The sequence below is a fragment of the Labrus bergylta genome, chromosome 22 (genome assembly GCF_963930695.1).
Source record: "Labrus bergylta chromosome 22, fLabBer1.1, whole genome shotgun sequence".
Classification (NCBI taxonomy): domain Eukaryota; kingdom Metazoa; phylum Chordata; class Actinopteri; order Labriformes; family Labridae; genus Labrus; species Labrus bergylta.
Window position 1 is genome coordinate 5,751,702 of NC_089216.1, and position 10,782 is coordinate 5,762,483.

Here is a 10,782-nt window from a genome sequence, read left to right on the forward strand (position 1 = left end):
ACACCACATTGTTGCATGTGTTTCTCCTCATCGGATTTATTTCTCTCGCAAAACTAACATATTTTTAAGTTGTTAACCAATGTGACTACAGAAATAGGAGAGAGAGATCTCTGATTTTGTTATTTGATATGAATGAAACAGATATTGAAGGCATCCCACATGCAGCCATGGGTTTTCGTGTTATCTTTTCATTTTGTACAGATATGAAGAAATTAGTTTGCCTTTGACATGTGACGTGATCATTTTATGGATAAGTGTGCATCTCCACACTGTAAGTTGGTCATTTTAGATCAGAGTGAACAGTTTCAATACATTTTAAAAGAGTTGATCGTAGCTTACCGTCCATGTTGTTGAAAGAGATGTCAGTGATGAGTGAAAACTGTTTAGAGCTGAAAGTCCACCGACCTGTGCGTCTTTTCTCCGGTGATCAGACTCCTGTGCTTGCACGCAAAATGTCTTATAATGTCTGCTAACTGGTTTCATCGCTGTCTCATGCCCATTTATTTTCTTTATAAGGGAGCAAAGAGAGCAAAAAATGCATGTTTGAATTATTTTTCATGGCTGCACAACGAAAGCTGAAAAACCTGTAGTCATGACATGACACACCCTTTGAATGATAACATGCTTTGAAATCAAATGTGGGTTGAACTGAACTCCTTTTAGTACAAGAGATTTCCCCATCAACGAACAGGATATGTGTGCCTCAGATACATTAAATACATTGCTTTCCATTGAACCGCTCATTCCCTGTTCCAGTGTGTCGACTTTATTGGATTTTCATTGTTTTTGACACATCAGGTGAGTTCACATTCGAGGATAAATACTGACATTTCAGAAAGGCTATTTGTGGGGGGGGGGAGGAAATATTGCTTGTCTTGTGTCAACAGAATTTCTAATTTTTTTAATTCACCTTTTTGACCAAGTCCAGGCACCCTTAGTTACTCATCCTAAGTCTGTCAAGCTTTTTGTTATCCAAAAGCTTTTAAAGCAATTAAAAATGACATCTTGACAAATTGTATAAATTCTTCTTATATTCCAAAGACAAATACACAAACAAGCTTCTCAATTTTAGCAACATACATCACTCTTGCCAACTGATACAGAAACAGTTGGTGGCAGAATTTCTTAGCTGGTATGTCAGCTAGCATGTTAACTACTGTAGGCTAAGCTGACTTTAGCACCACAAAGTTGAGTTTAAGGTATACTGGCTGAGTTTTTAATATGTTCATGTGACTTTTTTCAAAAGAAAACTCTGTGACAGGTCTCAATATATCATTGATGACTACATGCATGATGTTTAGCCCATGTTTCAGAAGACTGAGGCTAAAGCTACAAAAACAAGCATTCATACCATCAAATGAGCAATCCATCAGACATTAAATGTAGAGACACTCTGAATCTGTCTGTTATTAGTTCTAACATAATACTGTTTGGCTTCTTAGCGACACTGGCTTTACTTTAACGCTGCAAAAGGAAAGGCTTTCAGGAAGAATATATTTGGCAACTTGAATGCTATCTAACATTAACTGAAGCTGCTGGAGTTGAAACTTGACATCTTGAATGGGTTGCTTTTACAAAAATTACATTATAACCAGACAAAAACATGAAGACGTTTATAACCACTTAAAGGATGTTTTTGGTTTTGGAACCTGTGTTTGTTAAATGTAACTAGTAAGCTAGCTAGCCTGACATGCTAATGCTCGCAGCTAACGTCCTTTAACTTGAATTTTGTTTCACTCTACGTTAGACAGGCTAAATAAAAGACATTACTCGCCACATTTTTTTGAAAGCAGAGCACCACTCTTCGAGCACCGTTCACACATTGCTTCATTGTGTGAAGAAAAGCTTGAAAAATCGACTTTGGCTAGAGGGAAAGGGTTTAGCTAAGGTTGAATCCACCATATTCACAGGGCAGCCATTCTGCTAGGTTGCTCACATTAGGAAGCCCTAATGCAAACTCTAATAATATTGTATTATAACTGCTTTGTCACAAGTTGCAAATTGTATAAACATAAATAATCTAACAAAGATTAAAACAACATATTTGATCACCTATTAACTACTGCACGACAGGAACTGACTTTAGTAATCACCAATTCTATGCTAACATTGATGCATGATTAACTTATTCCTCGAAAACATTATAATTGGCTACTACAGGGTTAGCATGTAGGCTAAGCCGGCAATTTGTAGCTTTAAAACAAACTTAATGCATCCTCACAGTCCTGTTCAGGTTCAGTTTTCTTTTTTTGGTTAAGAACATGCATTATTACTGTACCATATTTCCCTATTGCTTGATTTTCTGGAAACACTGTTTTATGCCATGAGACATTGGCAAATGAAGACAAAGCTGTAATGTAAATGGTGAAAACTTCAACATCATGGCCTCTTATCTTATAAATACTGAATTGTTTATCACTGGCCAACATGTTTGGGCTCATAGTAACGTGTGTAAGGACTGAGGAATGAGGAACCTTGGCTGGCCGTTAAACTGAGAGACCTGTGCAGGGACAGAGTACAGGAAGTGCAAGACTGCATGCTTAATGTGAAGGTGCTGGGAAAGTCCTTAAGTCTAGAAGGAAGACATGATTGTCTAATAAATCATTATCAGCTCATTGCATCAGAAATGTTTTGGTCAATGTGATCAGCAACTGAAAAGACCATGTGGAGGTATAATGGGCCAATTATCACATTATAACAACATATTTGATCACCTATTCACTACTGCACGGCAGGAACTGACTTCAGTAATCAGCCACTTCCATGCTAACATTGATGCATGATTAACTTATTCCTCGCAAACATTAGGCTACAATTGGCTACTACAGGGTTAGCATGTAGGCTAAGCCGGCAATCTAGGAGGCTAAATGCTAACAAGTAGACTTGCCAATAAGCTACATTATAAGAAAAGATGTGGAATCCTAGCTAACTGTAAGCTAGGAATATAATCGACTCCATTACTGTTGTAGAAACACTCCAACAGTAGGATGTTAGCTTGCTAGCATTTATGTTAACAATTAAATTGACCTATTATTATTATTATTATAATTTCTCCTTTCCTATGGTGTCGTCGTGTGAGACTTTCAACAATAATGTTATGTAGGAAGGAACGGCTGGTAACGCTGTTGTCTAGTGAGTTATAAAATATGTAATCTTGTGTATAATATGACTGATGCACTCAGTTTCCCTACCACCTGTTGTCTTTTCAGTGGCTGATGAATTAGAGAGCAGTGGTTATAAAAACTGTCAGATTTATTACATATATCTGCAATCTGGAACACAGCATTATGACATTTTAACCACATTTGAGCTTCCCACACTGAGCATTAAGTATGAAGAAAATGTCTGCTCTGTGAATATGGCCAATTACAGCAACCAGAGACATTCAACATCGGCTAGACGTTTCCATAATGCCAAATAAGCGCTTAGCCTCTATATATTTGTTCTTTAACACTAACTGTATCGCACAACTTCCTGTCTTTCACTCTCAGCCACTGACGAACACTAGCCTGGCACTGTAGGCCAGATCGGCAACGTAAAGAAGGAAGTTAAGGCCGGTTAGCACCGCCACAGTGATCAACTTTGAAGGCTCGTAGTGTCGAACTCTGTAATTTTTATCAAACTGGAAGATGGGCCAGATGATGGTAGCTGTCAAGTACATGATAACCGCCAGGAGCCCGAAGACCGACAGGAACTTGGAGAAAGGTACTGGGAGGCAGCCGGTGCACTCGCCCACACACAGCACCACCACGGCCATGGAGAGGATGAAGCAGATGCAGTACACGGCCAAGCACCATTGGAGCGCTGGGTGGTGCTCATACGAGACAGGGTTGCTCACCAGGATGAAGATGATGCAAGCCACAAAGGTCTGACACACCTTCAACAAACCCGGAGCTGTAGCCATGTAACCTGACACCTCTCCTGGCCTGGCTTTTGTCAGGCTAACCTCACCCAGGTAGGCTACCGCTGCCAGGCAGGAGAAAACAGTAGAGGTGATGCGATAGTCTCGATCTTTGCCGTAGGACCACCGCTCATCCTTGAGGAAAATGATTGGGAAGATGACCGAGGCAGAGAGGCACAGGAGGAAGCCGTAGCAACCGATAGTAATGGGGAAATTGGACCAGGACACCGGGGCTCGCGTCTGGAGGTTAAACTGCTCCACCAGCAGGACCAGCAGGGTGCCGGCGAAGCTGAACGCCCAGCAGAAGATGCACCAGTCGGCCATGCCTCCACGAGGTAGATTAGCTCCATGTGCTGCAACACTGAAGGCCACGCAGGTGAACAGCAAGGCAGCTACACGCACCCACAGCAGCTGGGTGGTGCAGATAGCAATCACAGGCATGATGGGAAAATCGAAATCCAATGAAGTGATCAAAGGGGGCTTCTCTTGACACCAGCTTTTGTGCTTTTGTGGAAAACGTTGGCTCTTCCGCTGGCTGCTTTTCACACCCTCTGTTGATGTTCGTTACATATTCTGAAAAAAAAAAAAAAAAAGACGAAAAAGAGAGTAATGAGAAAAAATATTAGGTAGAGGATTTTGTAGCTTTAAAACAAACTTAATGCATCCTCACAGTCCTGTTCAGGTATTGAATCTTCATAGAACCCTTTTGGTTAAGAACATGCATTATTACTGTACCATATTTCCTTATTGCTTGGTTTTCTGGAAATACTGTTTTAAGCCATGAGACTTTGGTAAATGAAGACAAAGCTGTAATGTAAGTGGTGAAAACTTCAACATCATGGCCTCTTATCTTATAAATACTGAATTGTTTATCACTGGCCAACATGTTTGGGCTCCGAGTAACGTTGCGCAAGGACTGAGGAATGAGGAACCTTGGCTGGCCGTTAAACTGAGAGACCTGTGCAGGGACAGAGTACAGGAAGTGCAAGATTGCATGCTTAATCTGAAGGTGCTGGGAAAGTCCCTAAGTCTAGAAGGAAGTATAGATGACATCCTCATCCTCCTCCATGCCTCCACTGACTGCTCTCTCTGTTTATCAAACCTTTTTTTTTTTAACTCGTGCCAGTCTCTGCTTGGGGGGGTTAATTCAAACCAAAACTTAACAATTTACTTTTAATTACTTACTCTTTTCTCTTTTATTACCTCAACTATGTATAATTGTGTCACTGTTGTTTTTCCCAGTCATTTTATTTGCAGTTATTTGCAGAGACCTAACAATAATCCAGTGATCCCGAAGTGGGGCTGCGTGACCCCCTATGGGTGGCCTGGAGTCATGACAGCAAGGCTCAACAAAAAAAACTGCACCTGATGTAAAAAATAAAAATAAAAATGTTGCAATCACTTTTAACTACTTCCTCTTTAAAGACTTTTTAGTTGGCAAACTCTGAACTGCAATTCTGTACTGTATGCAATGTTTGAGATCAATTCTTTCAATATATTAATTTTTTAGCAAAGAACGCCAAAAGGTGGGGCACGGCAGAAAATATTTGGGAAGCACTGCATTAATCCGCCAATGAGCAAACACTTGGCAACAGTGGAAAGGAAAGCTGTCTTATTATAGGCAGATAACTCGAGAAGGAACAAGAATAGGAATAGATGACATCCTCTTTTTAATTTTGGCCTTTTTAACATTCATGAAAACAAAATTACATTTGAGGAAAAAAAAAAGCTTCAGAATATATTTTTGCGAGGTCATTTCTTTCGACGAGAGATTACATCTCCCTCTTTTTATACAGACATACATAGCTGACATCGGTTTATCAGATGCATTAAACCTTTGTTTAATCAGGATAGTGTCATGAGATGGCTGGACGTCAGCAATAGATTCAACATCAGACACAATCATAAACATCCTAAAACCACAGTTGAACCTTATTCATTGGGATGAGAAATGTTAGCATTAAACTTAGGGCCCGACTGATATGCGATTTTGGGGGCTCGATATTAGGAAGAGGAAAAAATCTGATACTGATATATTGGCCGATCGGAAGGAAAGGAAAGCTTTCTTACTATAGGCAGATACCTCGAGAAGGACAAGAAAGTTATGGTCCGAGGAAAGTTGAAAGCCAAATTCTCATGTAATATAAAACAAGGAAAAAGTATCCAAAAATGCTCAAAATAGGAGGAGAGTGTGTCACATACGAATTCCTGCAGGTTTAATGCATTCTGGGAAATTGGGGTGGCTTTTTTTCCAACACAAGGTGCCAATTTCATCTCCTCCTATGATAGAACTTATAGACATGGGACTTTGCGTCTTTTGTCAAGATAAGTGCTGAACTTTTTTATTTTCCAAAACATGAAAACATTAACATTGTACTTCTGCAGGTTGAATCTGGAATACAAAACTGCTGTGATTAGAAGATCAAGTTAAAACCTCCAGTTAATCTATATAAATCATGACTGCCGCTCAACAAGTCGAGTTGTACTGCGTCCCTCTCTAAAACAATGTGCTCATACTCAGGATTTAACACGTTGCAGGTTGGACCAAATATTGCATGATTAAAATCAAAGTTGACTACATTCAAATCCTGTATTAATATATTAAATGTTATCATACTCAGGAGCAAAATTAACACAATCCCCAATAATCATGCACTGGTATGTCAGTCCCTTAAAGGGGTCATATTATGCTTTTCCTGGTTTTATATGCTCTTTAGTGTGTTTTCCAAGTGTCCTGTGCATGTTTAGTCACATCTATGTGCAAAAAGTCTGCAGAACCGCGGCTTCTCCTACGTCCTCCTGTTAGCTGTAGCATTAGCCGCATGTAACGCTTGGTTCTAGCCCCCCTCGAAAAATGTTTGCCAGTGTGACGTCTTGTCAGTGTGATATCACTGATCTAAGCCCATTGGCTCGTTGTGGCGCCCTGCAGCTCATGTTGCACGCCCATTAACTTCTGTAGCACGCCCACGATATGCCGTAGCCTGCGGTAGCACAGTAAAGCTAAGGTGCTAATGTTTATGGTCCCCTCGGAGCCAAAGTGGCTGCATACGGTAAAAGGGGCGTGACATTTCCGAGAACCGTGCTGAGCGACTGACCAATTACGGCAGACAGGCCGACCAATCAGATCAGACTTGGCACACGTGGGGACTCTGAACGTGGGCACTTCAGAGCCTTAGACAGAGAGTCAGAAGCGAGCCGGTGCATGGAGCGACAGTTCATGAAAACAGACACTTTTTTATAACTTTAGCTATTGTAAACATACTTTAGTAGGTACATAGATTAAATATATGAACCCCAAAAAGGGCATAATATGACCTCTTTAATAGGTGCAAGAATGCTCCTTAGTGTTTGCAGATTTTATTATTACACAAAAACATTTTCTCCAGGGAGAAAACCAAAACACACGGATGAATTATTAAATGTCAGAATCCTCTTAACAGCTGCGTCACTGGGATTTTAGAAGAAATTTCCTCCTAATTAGTAAATGAGGCCCATTGTTCATGTAATCTACGAATGTAAACCCTTGATGTTTACTTTCTTTTTCAGCCATCAACTGCAATGCCACGCTTCCTGTTCTCTGTAATGAGCCCCACCCAACCCACCCAGACACACACACACACACACACACACACACACACAGGAAGCTGCTCTGGCACGTCTGCACACACACACCAGAAAACACACGGCTAATGGCTGCTTTGAATCCAATTTGGGTTGATGAGATCATAAACAAGGAACAAGATGGAAGATGCTTTAACCCATCAGCTTTATGTTTCTGTTAATCTGTTTCTTTTAATGTCATGGTGTTTGATCAAACAGCTTCAATCAAGACATGTCAAATAAGAAAACAAAACATAAGCAAATATGTGGCTTTGAGGTGTGTGTGATCTCAAACCGGAATGCTGCAGACCGGAAACCAGATTTAGAGGTAAGCTTTCTTGGTCTGACAGTGTGCCAATTACATGCATGCCTAAATTGGTTCTTAATACCAAACCTGCACAGCTGTAAGGGGGTTAAAAGTTCTGCTTTAGCGTGAAGTGAGTGAATAAGTTTGTGTTTAAACAAACACTGGAAGTCTTTCGACCATCCAGTATATACATTCTTAATTAAGACAACCAACAGCATTAAAGAACAACTATCGAGGAAGGGTCTCTTTGAAGTGTTCATCCTCTCAAAGGAAACATCATAACGGGACACAATAAGCAACTGATGAGGAGGTTTCCGTCCCACAAAGAGGACATACCGCGCCCACAGAGTTGTGCCATTGTGCCTCTTAACTCGCTTTTCTAAAAATAGACCACTAACAGACGAGCGCTGCTGATCTTTCCTCTCTAAGGAACAATACAGAAGTGTGAAGTTCGTTTCCTACCGGTTAATGTTGCTCGGAGTTGTCTTTCATTGTTCTTTCTCTAAATCGTAAAAGTTCCTGGATCCCCGTGCGCACTTTGGAGGCGCATCCACACCTCTCCTCCACCAATACCTCACGGCAGAGAGAGAGAGAGAGAGAGAGAGAGAGAGAGAGAGAGAGAGGCTCCCACGCCCCGCGACGACCATATTTGGTGATGTGTTGAAATCACCTCCAGGCCTCGGTAAGGTCATCGCAATTCCTCTTCTCAAGAGGTTTAAATTGCGTCAGTGAGGAACAAAAAAATGCGTCTGTGTCATATCTCCTCCACTCTGGGAAACTGGCTGCAAATAGGAATCATGCTGTACTTATTCATGGGTTAGACACGCAGATTTTAAGAAGGGACATTTTTTTAAAGTATATTTCTAAGATGAGGATGAGGGGGAAAGGTTTTGCTGTAATATTAAGTTTTTTTCCCCACTCAACATGCAAGGAGTTTGCAGAAAACAGCAGTTTGCATACAGGGGCGTGTCCACACCTTTTTGTACTGGGGTGGCCCAACTGGGGCTCTGGCTTGTGCAGGGGTGGCCTGAAGTTTGTGTGCACGCACATGAATGAAGAGCATTTATTATCCCATTCTGTCTGACTTTTAAGTAAACACAAGAGAATGGTAACGTAGCCTATACATCTTCAAGACTCAAAACAACATGTCAGTCCAAAGTCACAATCCAAAACAAACATCTGCACACTGATCTGCCTGTTGCAACAAAGCCTGAAGTCCCAGCTCTGGCAAGGCAAATAGCCGATAATAGTCAAGAATTCCCTCACCCCCTCTGGACATGCTGCTGCATGCAAATATTGAATTACAAATGATATGCAGCTGTTATAGCATTCATATAGTGAGTAGCCTAGCTATAACTTTGATGATATGCTTGAGGTAACATTACATTGTGTTTGAAAATGACTGGCTTTTTTGTTGAAATAATAGTCAAGAGAAAATATTTTGGAGACCTAGGCCTCTAAACTCATATTTATACATTTTTTTTTAGCTCAAAGTCATTTAATCTTTTATTAAAAAAAAGGCGTCACAATAAAAAGTACACTATTTCTCTATAAGGCTTTATATGCGATTTTTTTCACACTTAAATATAATAGAAATCAAGTATATCCTCTGAAAATAACTCTGTGAGTCATGAGGCACTAAAAATATCAAAACTAAGAATGTGAATATATACAACCAGGATTTAACTAAGCATTACTAGTCTTAAATAGGAAGATTAAATGTGGAAGATTGAATGTAAATGTGCAAAAACAGAGTCGTAAATGGACAGTATTGACATAAGTTAAAGTGCAGGAGTGTAGACATATAATAAGCAGAAACTATACAATATAACGGCGAGTAGACAGCCAAATGAAGTGAACATGAGTGCAGGGATAATTTGTAAATTTAACATGTGCAGAACAGATTACAGTATGGAGAGACAGATATTATCATGATGACAGTTCTCTGCTCGCAAGAGCCTGCAGTACCACAGTCCTTCCCCACGAGGGCGTTATTGCGTTTATTGGAAACATGGTGCTTGATCAGCAGCAGGTTTATCCATCATTACACTTTGGTCACTTTATTTATCTAATTCTTACCTTACAGTTATATTGTATATATTAGTTCTGTTGTTCCATTATTCACCATGCACCTTAATAACTTATCATTTAGTATTTAGCCTACTTGCACATAGCTCTATATATATTTATTTATTTCTCGTTTACTGCACATAGTTCTGTATACATATATTTATTTCTCGTTTACTGCACATAGTTCTGTATATATATATTTATTTCTTGTTTACTGCACATAGCTCTGTATATATATATATATATATATAGTTATTTCTCATTTACTGCACATAGTTCTGTTTACATCTGGTCACTACTGCACATAGCTCTGTATATATATATTTATTTCTCGTTTACTGCACACAGTTCTGTTTACATCTGTTTACATCTGTTAGTCCGATCACTGTCCACTTATATCTACTCTTTTATATTTTGTATTTTTAAGTTAAGTTTAAGCTTTAAGTTGTTTTTAAATTGACACTTGAGGTTATTGAGGTTAAAATGTTTCGTTTACTTGCACTGCTGTTAATTTACTGCTCTGTGTGCCTTTGAATTGCCCCCCGGGGACAAATAAAGTTTTATTGAAAATTATAGTTTATTGAATTGAGTTGAAGTGAAGTGAAGTGAATTGAATTGAAGTGAAGTGAAGTGAAGTGAAGTGAAGTGAATTGAAGTGAAGTGAAGTGAAGTGAAGTGAAGTGAATTGAAGTGAATTGAATTGAATTGAATTGAATTGAATTGAAGTGAATTGAAGTGAATTGAATTGAATTGAAGTGAATTGAATTGAATTGAATTGAATTGAAGTGAAGTGAAGTGAATTGAATTGAATTGAATTGAGTTGAAGTGAAGTGAAGTGAAGTGAAGTGAAGTGAAGTGAATTGAAGTGAATTGAATTGAATTGAAGTGAAGTGAAGTGAATTGA

General features: G+C 39.5%; 1 protein-coding gene across 1 annotated transcript; it reads right to left on the minus strand.

Moving 5' to 3' along the window:
* Positions 1 to 750: 750 nt before the first annotated feature.
* LOC109999485 (myeloid-associated differentiation marker homolog) lies at positions 751 to 8,423 on the minus strand. Its single transcript, XM_020654542.3, has 2 exons — positions 8,271 to 8,423; positions 751 to 4,474 (listed from the first exon to the last, which is right to left on the minus strand). The coding sequence occupies exon 2, from the start codon at positions 4,340 to 4,342 to the stop codon at positions 3,488 to 3,490; it is 855 nt and encodes a 284-aa protein (XP_020510198.1). The 5' UTR covers positions 4,343 to 4,474; positions 8,271 to 8,423; the 3' UTR covers positions 751 to 3,487.
* Between the last annotated feature and the right edge of the window lie 2,359 nt (positions 8,424 to 10,782).